Source organism: Panthera onca, chromosome B2 (assembly GCF_046562875.1).
Source record: "Panthera onca isolate mPanOnc1 chromosome B2, mPanOnc1 haplotype 2, whole genome shotgun sequence".
In the NCBI taxonomy this organism is placed as follows: Eukaryota; Metazoa; Chordata; class Mammalia; order Carnivora; family Felidae; genus Panthera; species Panthera onca.
The window spans coordinates 20,432,880-20,454,421 of NC_138343.1; the positions used below are offsets into that span (position 1 = coordinate 20,432,880).

Below are 21,542 nucleotides of genomic sequence, written 5' to 3' on the forward strand. Positions count from 1 at the left end.
ATAAAATAGGGGCACTCCTTGAAACTTTGGAGGAAGCTGAATAGAACAAATGAAAATTTCAAGGAAGTGTGATGTCAGCGGTTTGGAAGGAAGAGCAGGGATTCAGGAAGGTTCCCGGTGGTGATGAGAGCACGAGCTGTGACAAGGATGCATGAGATAGCGCAGTGTGTTTGGAAAACCGCCAGTCGTTCAGAGTTGTCAACATGGGGGGAGATGAGGCTGGAACCAGGCATATGGAGGACCCTGTGTGGCTACTACTACGAGGCGTGAACTTCAGCCTGTTAGACAGTTGTGTTTCAAAGACACTGGTGTTTGTTGAAATGTGAACAGATATTATTTGCCACATAGGTTCTCTTAATCAAATAAGGTCCATGAATTTCTGCATAGTGCAACCCTCGCTTGGGCATTAATAATTCATATGAGTAACTATCGGCTCCCAGAAGATCTGAGGTAAAGGAACTTGTCTAACTTGATTTTATCTAGTGTTTCCCAAATTTAACTAAGCATAGACCTTTTTCCTTTCTCTTTTTCTTTTTCTTTTTTTCAAAATGAACTCCTGTTACCTTCTTATAGAAGTGTTCTGGGTAATGAGTCATTGAAGGACTTAAGCAAAAGTTACATATCTGTTTACGTTTTTTTACTTAGCATACTTCCTAAGATGTATCCTAATAAACTCCTTAAATAGAGTAATGAAGTTTGCCCCATTGCATGTCTGCAAAAATAAAAGATTCGAGGAACAGGTTATACCAGTAAATGAACATGAATGATGCATGTTACTTATTTGGAGAATTAATTTCCTCTAGGAGTTTTGAGGTTTACCCCTTGCACAATATTGTTACAAAGTAGAATGAATAGAATGACCTACCAAAAACAGTTAGAATTTGGAACTGTTTCCTTTAATTTTTTCAGACTTGTCAAAAAGTATAGAGACCTGTAAGGAACACTCTACCCATCTTAATAAACACCCAAAGCCCACTGGGTACCTTGCTCTAATTGTGTTGTCCTCTCTCCTCTCTAAAGGTAGCCACTGTTTTGGATTTGCTGTTTACCGTTCTCATGCATTTCTTTCTACTTTTATTGCTTCTGTATGTGTCCCCAAATTAAGTGTCTTTTATATGTTGTTTAAGTTTAGATAAATACCTTTAGTCTGCTGAAACCGGCTTTTCTGTTAAGCATTATATTTATGGGATTTATCCATGTTAATAAATGTAACTTTAATGTATTGGGGTTATTTTCTAGTTTATTTTGAGAGAGCGTGAACGGGGAAGGGGCAGAGAGGGAGAAAGAGAGAATCCCATGCAGGTTCTGTGCTGACACGCGGCTCTATCTCACAGATTGTGAGATCATGACCTGAGCTGAAGTTAAGAGTTGGATGCTTACCCGACTGAACCAGCCAGGCACCCCAGTGTATTTATTTGGTGATTTATAGTATTCCATTGTATGAGTATGTTTAGGTTGTTTGCTTTTTTTCTTCTTTTGACATTATACTCATATTGTAGTAAACATTTATAAATGTCTTTCATTTGTGCAAGAGATTTTCCAGGGCACATACATAGGCATGGAACTGCTAGGAGTGCAGATCCTAAGCTGTATTAGATATTGCCAGATTGCTCTCAGAAGTACTTGTACCTATTTACTGGCAATGGATATGATTTCTTCTAAATCCAGTCTAAACTAGATTTTAACCTACATGTATTCGTGGGAATTGGGAAGAGTGAATCACGCTAGAGATTGTGCCCCCCAGTGTGGATTAACTTTGAATTTCATTTTGTCTTTATAGACCTTGGAGAAATTCATTCAAGGCTTTTAGATCACAGACCAGTTATTCAAGGTGAAACCCGTTATTTTGTGAAAGAATTTGAAGTGAGTATTTAAACCTTACTTTGTAAAAACGCTGCCCTAGTTGTTAGTGTGTTAATATACAGAAGGGGAACTCTGTGGTTTTAAAATCTCTGATTTCCATTCATGTGTTCGTAACATAGACAAAGTAGAGCTCATTAGGAGGCATTGCCATTCATGGAAGGAGCGGAAGGAGGAGAAGGAGCAGGGCTTTGGGCTCAAGTTCCGGTGCCTGCTCTGGGGTATTTCATATCTGTTGATCTCAGCTTTTTTCATCCGTAACATGAGATACAATGAAAAAAATATTTTAAAGACTGATGGGTGTAGGTCTTCCAGATCCATTTTCTATTTTTTTTTTTTTCCTCAGTTGGAGCATCAGCACCCACCCAGAGCACTCGGGTTAAAGCATGAGACTCATCCTTGGTTGTTCCGACCCAGTTAGGACCCACATTCAGTGACCGTTTCTTTTGGATGTTACTCATAAATCTCCATCCCTTCTGATTTGTGTGCCTGCTTCATCAGCCCAGTCAAAGCCAGTGTTTCCCATGCTGCCAGAGTGCTCAGACATTATTTCACTTTTTAAAACCCTTTGATGGTATTTGCTATGCACAGGATGAAGTCCACGCATCCTTGACCTGGCCCCTGCCTTGCTGGCTTTGCCATCTGCCAGCCGACCTTTCATGCTGCGCTCCAATGATACTGATGTGCCAGCCTGCCATCCTGTTTCATAGTACTGTTGTTTTACACGTGTATAATTGGTTCATTGTGCATTAAGCAGCAACATGCCAAGCTACTGTCAGATAGATGGTAAATGGTGTTGCACAAAAAATTTCATGGTTCTGTGTAAGTTGGGGTTCTATTTCCAAATAAGACTCCAAGCAGGGAGTCTAAACCTACCAAAAGGAGAGAACCTTTTCATAAATCCTTTAAAACTTCAGAAAGCCTGTGGTACAGAGCGCTCGAGATAGAGGGACAGAGCTGCAACATCAGATATCATTTCTAGGTTCAATAGACTCATACTCAAAATCTGCATAATACTTACCTCACAGGGTTGTTGGAAAGATTAAAGGTATGCACGTTCACACAATGAGTGCATCTCTGTGTGTGTATCTTAGAATGTTATCTGGTACCTAAGAAGAAATAACTGTTAGCTATTTCATCATCATTACTGTCGTGGTGGGATACACATAATCTGGGACACACAGAATATTATCCAGAGATGATTCCCTTTTATGCTATTTGAAGATTATTGCCAGTTCCTTAGAATAAAGTCTGAGCATCACATGGCTGGGTTCTCTGCTCACACTCTCTCAAGGTTAAAGTCAAGATGTTGGCCAGACATTGTTCTTATTTGGAGCTCAGAGTCCTCTTCCTAATTGACATGTTTGTACCAAAACTCAGTTCTTTGCCCTGATACAGTGAAGTGCCCATTTCCTTATTTGCTGCCAGCCAGGGGCCCCTCTGAACTCCTAGAGACCACTAACGTTCCTTGGTACGTGGCTCCTTCCATCTTCAAAGCCACAAATCAGTCTCGCTCATGTGGAGTCTCTCCCTCTCATGCTTGCCAGGAAGAGCCTGGACTCTGTAAAGGACTCACCTGATTAAGTCAGGCCCACTGAACATAATCTCCCTTTCTTAAAGTCAGCTTATTTGGGACCTTAATAACTTTAGAGTATAGATACAGTGGCACCTAGATTAGGGTTTGATAGAATAACTAAGAGAAGGTGTGTGTACGCTGGGGGGGGGGGGGGGGGGGGGTCTTGAGGGCCATCTTAGAATTCTGTCTACCATAAGCTCTTATAACTACCTGATATTTTTCTTGTTATTTATTTGTTCATTGCCTGTCTTCTTTCATTAGAATAGAGGTACCATAAGAGTCAGGACTCCTGATTGTTTAAAAATGCCTTATTCTCATTATATTAAAAATGCCTAAACCAATGTCTGATGCACTGTGAGTGCTTAATATGATTCAAAAGAAAAACAGCAGAGCCTTGACAAAAACTTGAGTTTCCTAATGTCTAGTGATGCCATAAGTCATCTTTTTCATAAGTTATCTTTTTTTCTTTTTGCTAGTCTGATTAATTTGAAATACTGAATAGTTTTTAAAATATAACTTTAGAGATCTACTTGGTATTAAACATAGAATTTTGGACTTAAGATGGATTTTCTGATCCACCCCCCCCAACCCACTTCATAGAAACTGAGCCCAGAGATGGAAAGCAACATTGAAAAGTTGCACATTGCTAATTAGTGGCTGAGTTATCCCTAGAAAATTTATCATTATACCTATATCAGCATTCTTTTTTTTTTTAATTTTTTTTAATGTTTGTTTATTTTTGAGAGAGAGACAGAGACAGAGTGTCAGTGGGGGGAGGGGCAGAGAGAGAGAGAGGGAGACACAGAATCCGAAGCAGGCTCCAGGCTGTGAGCTGTCAGCACAGAGCCTGATGCGGGCTTCAAATTCACAAGCTGTGAGCCCATGACCTGAGCTGAAGTCGGACACTTAACCGACTGAGCCACCCAGGTGCCCCTATATCAGCATTCTTTGAATAATGTAGATGGTTTTTGTGAAAAGGCTATCTATACAAGTGAAACTGAATGTTGAATTCAAAATGAAAAAAGTTTTACATTTACGCCATTAAGAGCTCACTTCCTGTTGAAGCCAATGCCTCTTCTAACTGGGATAGAAGATAGTTGCCAAGGGAAGATGGGCATGTGTCTCAGAGGAGAGAGATTACCTGCATTCCGCATCGTGAGCCCTTCCAAGGTCTCTTTGGAAAGGAGGCTGTGTTGAGGAATGAAAAGAACATGGGCCTTGGAGCTTGACATCTTTGGATTCAAATCCCGCCCCCGTCTTACTAGCTATGATTACTTGCTTTACTGAGTCTTAAGTTTCCCACTTAAAAATGGGAAGAGCAATATATACTGTGCAGTTTTTGTGAAGATTAAATGATAGGTTATTTTTAAATCCCTGATACATAGGTGTTAGACAAATGTTGGTAACTGTTGTTATTAAGAAAAAGATGGTAGCAAATACAGTCAAAAAATTTTTTTAACTCAGAATTTACAATAATTTGAGCTTGAGTTCAATATTTAATGACTTTAGGGAAAATAGAGTTTTGCTAAGCAGGTGGCAGAACTGTTATCTTAGAAAAATGTTTGTTTACTAGGGACACCTGGATGGCTGAGTCAGTTAAGCATCCAACTCCTGATTTTGGCTCAGGTCATCATCTCCTCATTTGTGAGTTCAAGCCCTGTGTTGGGCTCTGTGCTGTCAGTGCAGAATCCTGCTTGGGATTCTCTCTCCCTCTCTCTACCCCTATCTCTCTCTCTCTCTCTCAAAATAAATAAAACTTAGAAAAACAAAAGATGTTTGCTAGAGAATAAAATTATCACATCGGGTATGATAGAAACAAGCTTGTTTTGCAAGTGTCTCGAGCACTTACTTTGTGTGAGACATAACATAGAAACCAGTGCTGCTCTGATAAAGAGGACGGACACAGACCCACCCTTCATGAAGCAAGATATTCTCATATTGTCATTGAAGACTGGCCTCTGAAAGGCTCAAAAATATCTTGTCAGCTAAGTTCAACTAAATGTAATATAATTCCTTTTCTTGATAGATACTTGATCCAGGTTTTTACACGATAACCTCCCTGGTTGGTCTTCCTGAGGGTTTGGAATAGCATGGAAACTTTCCTGTATTTTCTGTGTATTGTATTCTGACATTTCTCCTCAAATTAGAAGAAAGCTGAAAGCATTTTAGAGGCTTTGGATTTGAATATATATCTGCATTATTTACAGTTCCTTTTCTATCTTGGTCCAAATAGTGGCATCCACTAATTCATCCCAGATGGCATGGTTGGGCAGACAGGAGTGGCAGAGCAGTGTTACCAGTACACCCGAGAACTTTCATCTCTCTCGCATTTAAACGTAGTTCACCTTAAGAAAATCTGACTAGTATGTAAAACTACAGATGTTTATAGTTTTTATATTTCAGAAAGTTAATGCACGGGCCAACAATCATCTTTTTCTATATAAAATTTTATTTCTAAAGGAGGGGAATAAGTGCCACATGGTGGCAGCATTACTTAAAGTATTGAAGTTCTGTTATATTTAAGCTCTCTTTTTGTGTTTGTTAGTATTTCTGGACAGTTGACTGACTGTCTTTCTCCTGACTTTATGCAGATCTTTTATATCCGTGATTCTACTGAACAGAGATCCCTGTAGGGCCTTTTCCATGAGCATCAACTTGGTAGTGTGAGTGGGGAGAGGCATTGTCTGCCGTACCGTTATCTTTCTAGCCCCAGAGGGTATGTTGTGGCCTCTCATGTGGAACAGAGGAAAGACCCACATTAGTGAGAATTTCTGATGTGTTTTGGGGATATATGGTCCTGTACAAGTTCTTTATTTCTTTTTTTTTTTTTTTAGTTTCATAAATCTTTTTAATGGAAAAACATTTTTTATTGATTATAGTTGGCACACAATGTTATATTAGTTTCAGCTATAGAATGTAGTAATTCAGCAAATCTATCCATTATGCTGTGTGCCCCACAAATGTTGCTACCATCTGTCACCACACAAGGCTGTTACAGTACCATTGACTATACTCCCTGTGCTATGCCTTGTATCCCCAAGACCTATTAATTTTGTAACTGGAAGCTCATGAATCCCACTGTCCACCCATTTTGCCCATCCCCCTGATACCTCTCCTCTGATTGCTTATTTCATTTTTAGCAAATTTTATTCCTTCAGTGCTTTATTGAACAGTTGTTGATTACCTATGTGTATCAGTAAGGAATATGTTTAGGTACTAGTAACAAACACCTGAAAAATAGTGTCTTTAACAAGTATTTATATTTCTCTCACAATACCTGGAGCCTAGGGCTCTATGATGTCAGCTTTTTCTTCTAACTTTGCCTTCTACCTCCCTGCAGTGTTGCTCTTACCCTTATGCTTATAAGATGGCTCTGGGAACTCCAACCATGATATCTGCATTTCATGTAGCAAAAAGGAAGGCAGATGGGAACGAGAAGCAGTCTGTGTACAGGCACATATAACACCTCAAATAATACTTGGAGACTGATAGGAAGAAAGAGGAGGAGAATGGATCCAGAACTATCTGTCACAGTAGGTATATAAAAATAAATAAGAAACAGTCTATCTCCAGAAGTTGACAGTCTAGGGAGAAGACCTATAAACAGTGAATTTTCATGGTGGAATTATTATGATAAAATAAGCACAAAGCACTTGAGATCTCAGGAGGAAACAAGTCCAGAAACAACTCCCCACAGAGCTGGGAGGAAAGTTTTCATAGAAGGGGTGGTGTTTGAGCTGAGAAAGGAAAATAGATATTAGCAAGTAGGAAAAAAAAAATGGAGGAAATGATGATTATAATTAGAGGCTAAAAAACAAAGGTATTCAAATAAGTACAGTATTTGCAGGAGTCAGGAGGGATTGTGTCGATGAATTTGAACGTGGATTGAATTCATGAAGAGAAAATCCTTCAAAAGGCAGACAGGTCAAGCTAGAATTTCATTTGATGTCCTAATCTCTCATTTTTGGTTAATAGATTATTGGAGTAACTGGCAGATTATTAAATATCAGGGTAAAGTATGTCCCATATAGCATATAATAAACATATGTATATACAATATGGTTTTAAATCTTGTTGGACTGACCAGTTTAGTGATTGAAAGAAAATTTTAAATTCTTATATTGGTCTCCCATTTCCTTTCTAACACTATCAAATTACATCTTAAATGTAAAGGTTATAGTAACTGTACTAATATTATTAATAATTGCTAGCACTTTTGAGCACATACTTAACCAGGCACTGTTTTAAGAACATTACATGAGCACTTGCTATTCATTTCAACTTAGAAATTAACTGTGTGATTTTATGGAGTGTTACACATCAGAAGCCAAGCTTCATTAGTGCTGATCTTTGATATTTATGCACGAGAATATATGTGAATATATATGCAGTTAAATAGATGTTAAATAGTCTTCCTTTTGTAATGAGTGTCAACAGTACACCTTGGTCAAAAATACCAGCATAAAAACAGGCACGTACCAGAGGGTAAGTTCAAGGGCGAGACTGTTTTCTAATTTCTAACATCTTTTCTAACACTATCATTGGGCCTATATGTTGTTTAAATGAACGAGGCTATAAACTCCCTTTCTACAACGTGAGACTCCCAATTTGCCTGCTAGAAGAAATAACCCTTTAAATAAGTGGTTCTTTTTTATCTTTATTTTTATTAAAGTATAATTGGCACAACACGTTACATTCGTTTCAGGTGTACAAATTAGTAATTCAGCAAGTCAGTGTTATGCTGTACTCACCATAAGTGTAGCTACCATCTGTTACCATGTGATGCTATTAACAGTACCATTGACTGTATTCCCTCTGCTGAGCCTTCTGTCCTTGAGACTTCTTCCATAAGTAGAAGCCTGTACTTGTCCTCCGCTTTCATTTCATTTTGCCCATCCTCCCACCTCCCTCCCTTCTGGCAACCATTTCTTTGTTTTCTTTATTTATGGGTCTGTTTCTGCTGCTTGTTTGTTTTGTTGAGATTCCACATATAAGTGAAATCACATGGTATTTGTCCTTTTCCATCTAACTTATTTCACTTAATGTAGTAAGTGCTAGGTCCATTCATGTCATTGCAAATGCCAAGATCTCATTCTTTTTTATGAGTGAGTAATATTCCAGTGCGTGCGCATATGTGTGTGTGTGTGTGTGTGTGTGTGTGTGTGTGTACACACACACACACATACACATCCCACATCTTCTGTATCCATTCATCTATTGGTGGACACTTGGGTTGCTTCCATAGCTTAGCTATTGGAAATAATGGTGTAGTTAGGGGTGTGTGTTTTCATTTTCTTTTAATTTTTTTTTAATGCTTATTTATTATTGAGAGAGAGAGATAGAGCGTGAGCAGGGGAGGGGCAGAGAGAGAGGGAGACACAGAATCCGAAGCAGGCTCCAGGCTCTGAGCCATCAGCACAGAGCCCAAAGCAGGGCTCAAACTCACGAGCCGTGAGATCATGACCTGAGCCAAAGTCAGATGCTTAACCGACTGAGCTGCATAGGCACCCCGTGTGTTTTCATTTTCTTTGGGTAATACCCAGTAGTGGAATTACTGAATTGAATGGTATTTCTAGTTTTAGTTTCTTGAGGAACCTCCATACTGTTTTCCACACTGTTTGTACCAGTTTACATTCCCACCAACAGTACATAAGGGTTCCTTGTTCTCCACATCCTTGCCAGCACTTGGTGTTTCTTATCTTCTTGATTCTAGCTATTCTGACAAGTGTGAGGTTTTGATTTGCATTTCCCTGATCATTAGTGATGTTGAGCATCTTTTCATGTGTCTGTTGGCTGTGCATATATCTTAAAAAGAAGTTGGTTTAGGTCCTCTGCCCATTTTTTAATTGGTTTATTTGTTATTTGGTGTTGAATTATATAAGTTATTTATGTATTTTGGATATTAACCGCGTATCAGATATATCATATGCAAATATCTTCACCCATTTAGTAGGTTGCCTTTTCATGTTGTTGATGGTTTCCTTGGCTGTGCAAAACTTTTTTTTTTTTTTAATGTTTATTTATTTTTGAGAGAGAGAGAGAAGAGACATAGAATCTGAAGCAGGCTCCAGGCTCTGAGCTGTCAGCCCAGGGCCTGTTGTGAGGCTCGAACTCACGAACCATGAGAAGACCTGAGCCAAAGTCGGACGCTTAACTGACTGGGCCATGCAGGCGCCCTAGTGCAAAAACTTTTTATTTTGGTGTAGTCCCATAGTTTATATTTGCTTTGCTTCTTTTGCCTAAGACCAATATAAAAGAGATCACTGTCTGTATTTTCTAGGATATTTATGGTTTCAATCCATTTTGAGTTTATTTTTGTGTATCAGTAAAATAAGTGGTCCAGTTTTATTCTTTTGCATGTGGCTGTCCAGTTTCCCTAGCACTATTTATTGAGGAGACTACCTTCCTCACTGCATATTCTTGCCTCCTTTGTCATAGCTTAATTGATTATATAAACATAGATTTATTTCTGGGCTCTCTATTCTGTTCCATTGATGTAGGGGTCTTTTTGTTTTGATTGCTACAGCTTTCTAGTAGATCTTGAAATCTGAGATTAGGATACCTCCAGCTTTGTTCTTCTCTCTCAAGACTGTTTTTGGTATTTGGGGTCTTTTGTGGTTTCATACAAAGTTCAGTATTCTTTGTTCTATTTCTGAAAAACGCTGTTGGGTGTTTTCATAGGGATTCTTAACTTTATATTTTAACTTTGATAGTGGTTCTTAACATTAGTAAGTCAAGGTGTCCTTGAAGAATTTTTTTTCTCCCAGAAAAATTCATAGAACGCCTATATGTATTCAATTTGAGTACAATTTCAAGGGGATTCTGGAACCCCAAAGCCCATCCATTGACCGCCCCCCCCCCCAAGTAAGACCTATACCCTGAGTAGAACTGCAGAACTCCACTCTCTGTTCTTCATTGTCTTTGTATTTGAATTGAGAGACCATTCCTTTGCATCTTGACAAAGAAAAAATGCACCATAAGAAAGGAAATAATCTTTATAATCTTGATTCATTCAGATTCCAATGCCATGGGGGGAAGATGGCAGCAAGCTTTGACATAGTTTTTTGTTGTTTTGTTTTGGGATTTTTTTGCTTCAATCTGTCTATAGAAACAGAACTACTAGGGTAGCAAAATCAGGCAACATCTATAATAAAACCAGGGGACAGGGTATCCCCCAAATACCAAATGACCAAATCACCAGCTAAACAGCTAAAAAGCTTCTGTGGTATCAGAAACTAGAGGAAGACATGGACGGATGGCAGAGGGTCTTGTGAAGCCTTGAATGTTGTTGCTTATAGTAGGGAACCAACTGACAATAACCAAATACATGGAGACCAAGGGTATTCTATAAGTACTAATATAAACATAACCATGAGAACAGAAACACCAAATTTTTCTCAATCCTGAAAATACCAAAAAAGAACAAATAGACCACATGATCACACAAAGGTGATATACATTGTGTGTGTGTTTATGAATTTCTTAAAGTGAAATAAGAAAAGTCTGTATATCATGTTTACATTTAAGAAGGAATTGAAAATATATATATACTTATACATATGAATAAATGCATATATACATTTATATATACCTTTGTGTATATATATGTAATGCATGTGTGTGTGTGTGTGTGTGTGTGTGTGTGTGTATATATATATATATATATATATATATATATATATATATATAGATGTGTATCCTTATACTTAAGACAGTAGTAGGATAAAGTTTTAAAAGAATTACCTAAAGAGAGAGTTAGGAGGTAATACAATGCAAAAGACATACATAGAAGCTAGACTTTATATATATAGATCTATATATAGATATATGTGTGTGTGTGTGTGTGTGTGTGTGTGTGTGTGTGTGTGTGTGTTTTAATACAGTTTTGGAGACATGTAAATATCTTACATAATTTAAAAGAAAATTTTTAAGGAACAATCCCTAAAAAATCAAGTGAAATGTAAAAAAGCAAACCTGTCTTTCTGGATGGTGGTATTGCCATGCAGAAAGAAATTGTTCCAAGTAACTATAAAACATAGTAATTTGTGCATATATAGTCAAATATCCCTTCAAAACAGCAACAACAACAAACCATTAATCTGTTTTCAGTAATCATTTTGTTGATACTAGCGTTGCTATTGTTTGATTGAAGTAGTGATAAAGTAAATTGTAGTTCTGTCTGGTGTTTTGAGAACTGCAAAGAGACACAAGACTGAGAAGTATAATTAAAAGCGTTATTTTTCTTAATTTGTGATTATAAACTTAAAATGCATCTTTTTAAAAATTATTTTTAATGTTTTTATTTCTTTTTGAGAGGGAGAGAGAGAACTAACAGGGGAGGGGCAGAGAGAGAAAGGAAAAGAGAGAATCCCAAGCAGGCTCTACACTGTCAGTGCAGAGCCTGATGCAGGGCTCGAACCCATGAACTGTGAGATCATGACCTGAGCTGAAATCAAGTTAGACTTCTGACTGACTGAGCCACCCAGGTGCCCCATTAAAATGCATCTTTTAAAAACAGATACCTTGGGGCATGTGGGTTAAGTGTCCTACTCTTGATTTAGACTCAGGTCATGATCTCATGGTTTGGTTTGTGGGATCGAGCCTCGTGTTGGGTTCTGCACTGACAGTGAGGAGTCTGCTTGGGATTCTCTCTCTCCCTTGCTGTACCTTCCCCAGTTGCAGTCTCATGTGAATGCTCTCTCTCTCAAAAAAAAAACCCAAACATTAAAAAAAAATAAAAACACTTATTTCATAGCCTTGTTCACTAAAAGGCCTAGAAATAATGACTGACATGGTAGCAGTGAGCACCCCCAGTGATCATTCTCTAAGTACGATTTCTAAATAGTGGCATTTAGAGACCTGCTGATTCCAAGTCTGAGTCTAGAAATGTACTAGGTGAGCCTAGAGCACCCATTCGTATCAAAAGCAGAGAGGCTACTAAAGAACATAGAATTTTGTCTGAAGCATTGCAGAGCCAACTTAACTAGGCTCCTACTGGACAAAAATAGGACAGTTTGAACACCAATAAGGAAAAATACTGTAATGGCTTGAAGAACCTCAAAATTGTTAAATCTATGAGTCATAGGAATGCATAGAACAAACAGAAACCTTTAGAGAATACTAGGGAACCATATCATTATTTTTCTTAAACAAGTTAAACTGTTAAGTAAGAGGAAGTAATCAAGTGTTTTATTTTGCCTTGCATATGTAAACATTCCTCAGAGTAACCAAGTGGTTATGGGGAAATTTCCCTTTACAGAGGTTATTCCTGCTGATAAATGAAGACGGAATGCTACCAACATCCTGCTGAAAGTATACAACCCACCTCCCTCTGAAATATTCCTGCAAACAAAAACCAAAACAAAACCCTGAATCTGATCAAGCCTCTAGTTCTAACTACTAATTTACAGGAAGGAGAACAGACAAAGGGATATGTTAAATTACACCATGGGGATTCATTCAGCCAAATAACAGACTGTGGGAAACTGCAGAACAGATGACTCAACTTTTTTCAACAAATTGCAAAGACAGAAGTGATGGAGGGGAAATCTATAGATTAAAAAAAAAAATTAAACATACTAACCAATTGCAATATATGTTTTCCTTAGATTTGGGTTTAAACGGGGATCAAAAAGAACATTAATGGGATATTTGAGGAAATGGGAATATGACTTTGATATTTAATGATATTAAAGAATTGAGTGTGTGTGTGAGTGAGAGTGAGGGGAGAAGGGGCAGAGAGGTGTATTTTTTTTTTCTTAAGAAGAGTCTTTGTCTTTTAAAGATAGATGTTGAAATATTTACAGTTGAAATTATATGCTGTCCAGGATTTGCTTCAAAGTAATCTAGTATTGTGGGTAGGAGGATGTATGGAATGTTACAGGGGGAACAAAATCAGCCAGGAGTTAAGAATTGTTGATTGGCGATAAGTACAGGATTCATTGTTTATTCTTTCTCAACTTTTGTATGACTTTTTAATTTTTTACTATGGAAATATTAGAGTAAAAACCCAGCCATAGCTGCTCCATAAGAATGGCTCAAAACAAAACAAAAACCCCAGTGTCACAACTAACTTATTACTTCTCTACAGTCAAGTTAACTGCCCTTCTTTTTTTAGTGAACTTTTTATTTTGTATTAATTTTAGATTGACATTAAAGTTGCTCAGTTAGTATAAAGAGTTCTCCTGTACCTTACCCTCACTCAGTTTCTGTCGCTATTAATGCCTTATATTACCATACTAAATGGGTAAAAACTAAGAAATTAACATTGGTATGTTACTATTGATGAAATACCAGACATTATTCAGGTTTCACCAGTTTTTCCATTACAGTTGTCTTTTTGTTCTGGGACCTTATCCAGGGTACCACATTGCGTTTACTTGTCAGTCCTGCTAGCCTTCTTTGGTCTGTGACAGTTATCTCTTTCCATGTTTTTCATGACTTTCACAGTCTTGAATACTGGCCAGTATCCTGTAGAATGTCCCCCAATCTGGGTTTGTCTGGTGTTTTTTTTCAGATTAGACTGGGGTTATGGGTTTTGGGGAAGTGCCCTTCTTGTCACATTACATCAGAGGGTACATGTTATCACCATGACATCACTGATGATGTCAACGTTCATTGTCTCCACCGTGCAGTTAATATTTTTCTCTTTCCCTACTCTGTTCCTTGGAACCAAGTCACTGGCCTACCCTCAAGTGTAGTGGTAGGTAGTGTTAAAGTCTGCTTTCTGAAGCAGGGTGTGTTAGGGATCAGGACCACATCCAGGTTCAGCGACTGACTAAATAGGCCTTAGCATATGGTCATATTGGTAGCTAGGCTTTAATATGGCAAAAGGATATAGAGCAAAATCAACAAAGGGAACAGGTGTGTGACAAGAAGTTTGGAGAAAACCAAATAGAAGCTTCCCAGAGTCCTCTCCCAGTGGAGTCACACAGATGTTCTTCGGTCCCCCAGCAATGAGCTGTGACAACACATGTGAAATGTCTACTGGAGAAGCTCACCTGAGTATAGGAGTCCAGGGATTTGATTGGCGACTGGTCAAGTAGGCACTCTCTGCCCAGCATGTATCAAAATTCCAAACTCCCAGAAGAAAGGATGTGTCTTTTCATTTATAGAAAGTTTTCTACCAGCGTAGGGAACTATTTACTGGTCAAGTTTCTAGCCCCCAGCCAAAGGCCAACCATGCAAGCAGGCCTTTCTAAGGACAGTGGTCAGTGTCAACTCTTTTCTGCATAGGAAAGTATTCCCTTTATGACGCATTTTTGAGAAAAATGGAATTAGTTTTAAAAACAGCATAATAGTAGGACCTATTATGTATTTTATATAAAAACAACAAAAGTAAAATTAGATCAAGGGTGTCTTAATTTCCCTGCTGTACAGAATGAAGTATGTGGCAATCTAGGCCTCTTTTGGTTCATTTACTATTTCTCATGCCCATTAAAAAAATTTTTTTATGTTTATTTTTGACAGAGAGGGGGAGAGGGAGGGGCAGAGAGAAAAGGAGACAGAGAATTCCAGGCAGGCTCTGCACTGATAGCAGGGAGCCCAGTGTGGGGCTCGAACTCATGAATGGCGAGCTCATGACCTGAGCTGACTAGACGCTTAACCAACTGAGCCACCCAGGCGCCCCTTCTCGTGCCCATTTTTAAACATTGTTATAAAAATATTACTGCAGCTTTTGAAGCATTTCATAATTAAAAAATGCCTCCAGGTTGTGACTTCATTTATTGCCAAATAATTGGAAGAAAGCTGTGTAAATTTCAGTAATAACATATAACCAAAACCTGGGTGGAAATCCCAGAAAGTAATTACTGAGATTTAAGACACAATATGTATTCATAATTTACTTTCTTTTAATAGGAAAAACGGGGTCTTCGAGAAATGCGAGTTCTTGAAAATTTGAAGAATATGATCCATGAAACAAATGAACATACTCTTCCCAAATGTAGAGAAATAATGCAGGACGACTTAAGCCAAGTTCTCCAGAGATGTAAGCCAGCGTTTTTTGTGTGTTTTTGTTTTGTTTTTTAACGCTGTTTTATTTCAAATGAATGCTATGCCAAAATGTATTTACTTCAGTGTTTTGGTGGTAGGTGGAGAGAGAATTCTTAATCAAAACCTATAAAATGGAAGCCCTGTCACAGAGCATGTGACTATCTAGTGATTAATGTGTGTTGCCAATGATGTTGAGAGCATTAATCTCCAAAGTGAGATGTGTGCATCGGGGGTACACAGATAAGCAGTCCTTTTAGGATGTGAGAAAATTGTAGCATTATTTACCTTTTTTTAAATTTAATTATGCATAAGAAGTTTGATGACTAAGAATTAGGCAGTGAAATGAAACTTGTTTTTCAAACAGGATACTAGAATTTTTAACTCTTTTTAAAAAAGGATCCCATCGGGGCGCCTGGGTGGCGCAGTCGGTTAAGCGTCCGACTTCAGCCAGGTCACGATCTCGCGGTCCGTGAGTTCGAGCCCCGCGTCAGGCTCTGGGCTGATGGCTCGGAGCCTGGAGCCTGTTTCCGATTCTGTGTCTCCCTCTCTCTCTGCCCCTCCCCCGTTCATGCTCTGTCTCTCTCTGTCCCAAAAATAAATACAAAACGTTGAAAAAAAAAAAATTAAAAAAAAAAAAAAAAAAAAAAAAAGGATCCCATCATAAATGTTTGTAAACATTTTATAACTTTTTTCATTAAGCAAAATATTGTAATGTGGAGACACATTAAAAAAGAATCCTTATTAAACATATAAAATAAAAGGAGTTTTATTACTAACTGATTTTAAAATTAGAAGTATATCAAAAACTCAAGGTTTCTCCTTGGATCTAGATCCATACTGACACTGTTCAGCTTGTGTGAGGGTAGATAATGCTGGCAAATAATGATGGATTACTGAAGTGCAAATGAAAAAGTACCTTTCTGGGGGGCGGGGGTGGGGGGGTGGGGAGAAAACAAAACTAGCCAGTAATATAATGACCTGTGAAGGAATACAGTAGGGAGATTTGGTTAATAATTGAAATTAGCAAGTGTTTGTATTCAGGTCCAAGTTAGTCTCATGTACTCTAATGTTAAAAGGGGCTTGGAGAGAATTAATGCCCCAAGATTACATTTGGTATCTTTGAACGAAACAGCAGAAAGTCTAAAATTGACTGTAGGCTTTTGCATCTTAGTACACACATCATTTGTTTGTTCAGACTATTACTTCCTTAACCCTGACAAACATTGTAGATATTATACTAATAAAACTCGATTATTAGTAAGACTACTTATGTATGCATTTGAGATGTGCCTGTAACTGTTCTTTTCTACACTTTGAGTCATAAAGATAAATTGGGTAAAACTTGGTAAAAATCTGTGAATGGTTATTTTGATTTAATTCATTCTTGGGCTAACATAACTTCTGATGTGAAGACTAGCCTCTTAAAAGTAGTCTCCACAATGAAATAGAAAAGTATTACTAGTAAAATGGAATTCAGACTGTAAGTGTATCCTGAAATGAAGAATTAAAACACATAAAATCCAAAGTTGATAATTAAGGTTTTAAGATCTGTGGACTACTCTGGGTGTAATTAGCTCTATGGACCTAAAAAATGGCTTTGGAGGTGTTTTCCTGCTAGAAGCATGGAAGGCTTCTTCAGTAGGCTTCAGCCCAAGTATTTTCTGCTAAGTATTATGAGCATGGGTAGAATGGAGATGATTATGTGCTTTAATTTTAAAGCTTTGCCTGGGCCCATCTGTCGTTCCCAGGGAATTGCACGTTTAAAAATCTGACATTTTAAGTCAGAGTGCTGGCTTGTTTATTTTCGATACTGATTCATCAAGGAGTTGTACAAAATCATGCAAGCCAGCTTATATGGAATGTAGTGGAGTATATTCTGGTCTAAGTAGTACTCTACAAGCCTAGTGATGAGTTAAGTTTTGTTTTGTGCCTGTTAATACAGCTGTCACATTTATCTCTTCCTGTGCTGGTGGTGCGGTCAGCTGTGCCGCTCAGAACTCTGCAGCTGTGGACCTCCGGCTGCTGGTCTCACATGTTGCGCAGAGCTAGGTAACTGTGGAGCAGTAAGGTGGGGACATCTTGAATTATTGGAATGTAGACCTATTACAGAATCCTCAGCTTGGAACTGTTTCCACTTTTGGCTGTGTGGCCACCCACCTTGTATAGTGTCTTTGGATTTGATGACCAGAAGCTTTAGAACAAAAACTTACCTGTGGTATAAAGTCATCAACATACAGCCTTTATGGGGGCACCTGGGTGGCTCGGTTAAGCGTCCGACTTCGGCTCAGGTCATCATCTTGCAGTTTGTGGGTTCAAGCCCCACTTCGGGCTCTGTGCTGACAGCTCAGAGCCTGGAGCCTATTTGGGATTCTGTGTCTCCCTCTCTCTCTGCTCCTCCCTGCTCACACTCTGTCTGTCTCTCTCAAAAATAAATAAACATTAAAAATTAAAAAAGAGGCAGCCTTTATGTTATTTTTTAATCCTGAAAACAGTATTAGTGTCTATGCCCTGCTTATTAATTATTTAATAGACTTACGGATTTCACCACATTTGTTATCTGGAGATCTTGCCTTAGTATTAAGGACCTAGACCTTGATTTTAGAGTAAGAAGGACAGAGCCTGTGGGTTTTCCTTACGTTAACTAACACGGTCATAGGAAATTAATTTTCTTTCCTTACCTGCTTCCCTCTTTTTTTTAGAGAGACATGACTTTGTTTTTTTATTATTATTTAAGCAGAAAGATGTATGTTTAAGTAATAAGAAAAAAAAAAAGGGGGAAGAAAGCAATAAATCACCCTAGTAACTACCTGAAAATAACCATTGCTTTTTAACATTGGTGAACATCATTTTAGACATCTTTGTGTAAATCCAAATAGAAGGATGGATAGAGACATGATAGCTGAATGAATGGCTGGGCCGGTATGAGGGAGAGAGCGCATTTGATAATGAGATCATACACTTTTTTTTTTAATGTGTATTTTTGAGAAAGAGAGGGAGAAAGAGAGAGCGAACATGCCAGTGGGGAGGGGGAAGAGAGGGAGGGAGACACAGAATCCCAAGCAGGCTCTGAGCTGTCAGCACAGAGTTGGACGCAGGGCTGGAACTCACAGACTGGCGATATCATGACCTTGAGCTGAAGTCAGATGTTTAACCGACTGAGCCACCCAGGCACCTCTATTTTTTTTGTTTTTATTTTTGTTTTGTTTTTGTTTGTTTGTTTGTTTGTTTTGTCTTATGGGGAGGGTCATACACCTTTTAAGCTTAGGTATTAATTTTTAATTTTATTTGAATTTAATGCAACAGATACTTAAAACTGAAGGAAATACCTTAAAATAAGTGTCACTTTTGCATATAGTATTTACTAAAAGATCGTTCAAGGAAAAATAATTATAAAAAACATTTAGAAGTTAGAGTCATGATGTCATTATTTCTGCATTAATTAATGCCTTGAGAGTTGGAGGCATTCAGACATTCACAGCTTCCCTCACCACTCTCTTCCCCAACCTCACTTGTGAATTTTAACTTGATCAAGGTTTATAGTATTTGCTTTCTGTCCTGAAGTCCTAATGCTGCCACTTATTTATTTAGTCTTAGACTCTTGACTTCCTTCTCATTTGTTTACTGGATCTTTAACGATGATATTATAATTCTGTTTGTTTCCTTAGCCCTGTACTTTCAATTTTATTTCACGCAATATGTTTGCTCTCTTTTAATAAAGAGAGATTTTGTATAACGGAGCACCTATGGACAATTTTATTAGGTTTTCTTTCAGAAGGGAGGCTGTGTCTGTTTCATCTGTCTCTCACATATTGTGAGCCTTTCTCCACCCCTCATATCTGTTTCTGTACAAATTAAAGCATATTAGAGTTCTAACAATTTTGTCAACTTATTTTCTTTTTCTGACTTTTGGGGGATGAAATAATTAGGGGTTAGGAATCTCAGTTCTTGGCCATCATACCACATTTCAAAGTTTATAGTATACAATTATAATTTTTCCTTGTTCAGTAAGTGATGGAATTTTTTATCTCTTATTTTTTTTTAACTTTTTATTTATTTTGTGAGTGATTTAGGAGACTAAGTTTGTGTGGTTTTCCTTCAGTCTGTCTCTACCTAGAAATGTTTAAGAAGTCAATGATTTAAAATACCAATTTTTATTTTTTTTATTTTAGGGAGAGAGAGAAAGCCCGAGCAGGGGAGAGGGGCAGAGGAAGAGAGAGAGAGAGAGAGAGAGAGAGAGAGAGATCGAGAGATCGAGAGATCTTAAGCAGGCTCTACACTCAGAGCAAAGCTTAACATGAGGCTTGATCCCACGACCCTGGGATCATGACCTGAGCCAAAATCAAGAGTCTGATGCTCAACTGACTGAACTACCCAGGTCCCTAAAATTAACCAAAAATTTTATAGCACTTTACTAGTTAGAATTTTTACCAGCATCCTCTTCACTCACTGCCTCTCCCTTTTCTGTTCTCCCTACCTCTGCTCACATGTAGCTTACTAACAGATTTTTTGGGCACAACTTTGAGAACATAACTGGGATCTGACCATCCTCACCACTTCACTAACTGCTGCCACCCTGGTCTAAGCCACTCTGATCTCTCACCTGGATTGTTCTAGTAACCACATAACTCATCTTTATGCCTTTCCTGCCTATAATCTGTTCTCCACATAGGAGCCTGAATGATCCATTTGAAATGTAATTTGGCTCTTGTCATTACTATATCAGAATCTCCTCCTCTTGCTTACAGAACAGCCAGACTCCTCACAGTGGCCTAGATGATTCTACATAATGGCGCCCACTCTTTTATTTCCTTCCATTTTCTTTTCCCACACTTCATTCGAGCTACTCTGGCCTCCTTATTCTTCTACTATGTGCCAAACATGCTTCCACTTCAGGGCCTTTGCACTTGCTTCCTCTGGAATACTCTTGTCAGCCTTTTTTTCTTTTTTTTAATTTTTTTTAATATTTATTTTCGAGAGAGAGAGACACAGAACGCAAGCAGGGGAGAGGCAGAGAGAGAGAGAGAGAGGGAGACACAGAATCCAAAGCAGGCTCCAGGCTCTGAGCCATCAGCACAGAGCCTGATGTGGGGCTCGAACCCACGGACTGCAAGATCATGGTCTGAGCGAAAGTTGGCAGCTTAACTGACTGACTCACTCACGCGCTCCATTGAATACTCTTGTCAGATATTTGTACATTCTCATTTCCCATCCATCTCTGCTCAGGTGTCAACAGTGAGACCTTCTTAGCTACTCTGTAATAATCATGTTCCCTCGCTCTGGCATTCTCTGGTCTCTTTACCTTGCTTTTTCCTCCAGAGTATCCACCCCAGCCTGGTATGCTAAGTATTTATATGCTATCTGTCTCCTCAACCAGAATATAGGTTCCATGAGTTCGGGGACTCTGATTGTTCTCTCCAGTACCCCTGGCACCTAAAACAGTGGAGTTCCGAAGTAATTATTTGTTCCTTGAGATGAATGAATGAGAATTCAGCTAACATCTAATACCAAGCCAAAGTTACTTGCTTATGTATGTATTTGAGGTTCACACATACCCATCATGATAGAATGTATTTGTTTTTCTTGTGTGAGGACAGTCAGGACATTGTCACCTATCATATGTGACACTACTGTATGTGGTGCTAATTTCAAAAAATCTTTTGGTTGAGAGAAAGTAATTTGACATTTCTTGACTCTTTAAAATAAGTATGGTCTCCTGAAACGCAGACAACAGGGGAAACGGCTTCCTGCTGCATTAGGTACAACCAGTAAGTGACGTGGAAGTGATAGGAAGGTTGAATAATAGGCCTTTTCCTCTTGGGGTCTCTAATCATGAAGAAGGAATGTTTGGTATGGTCACGTGATTTTCTTGTATTTTAGAAAAGCAGGTTTCATTAAATTTAGGATGTAAACCTTTCTTATTGTGTGGCTAAAGAATTAAAAAGTCAGCAACTTCTAAGGGACTGAAATTTCTAAAAATGGGCGTTCTGTCTGAGCACAAAGACAATCCCTGTAAGAAACAAAAGTGTGCCTTTGTCAGATGTGTTCTAATTAAAATTTTAAAGGACATAACAGATGACAAAATAATGTCATAGTCTTGTAATTCTTCTCTTAG

The 21,542-nt window shown here is 38.2% G+C and overlaps 1 protein-coding gene across 1 annotated transcript in view; it reads left to right on the forward strand.

Moving 5' to 3' along the window:
- The window catches only part of BLOC1S5 (biogenesis of lysosomal organelles complex 1 subunit 5), a 45,873-nt gene that overhangs the window by 5,146 nt on the left and 19,185 nt on the right, over nucleotides 1-21,542 (forward strand). Inside the window, exons 2-3 of the mRNA XM_060614842.2 lie at nucleotides 1,781-1,863; nucleotides 15,296-15,425. Coding sequence (XP_060470825.1) covers nucleotides 1,781-1,863; nucleotides 15,296-15,425 — 213 coding nt within the window. The remainder of the gene's footprint in view (nucleotides 1-1,780; nucleotides 1,864-15,295; nucleotides 15,426-21,542) is intronic.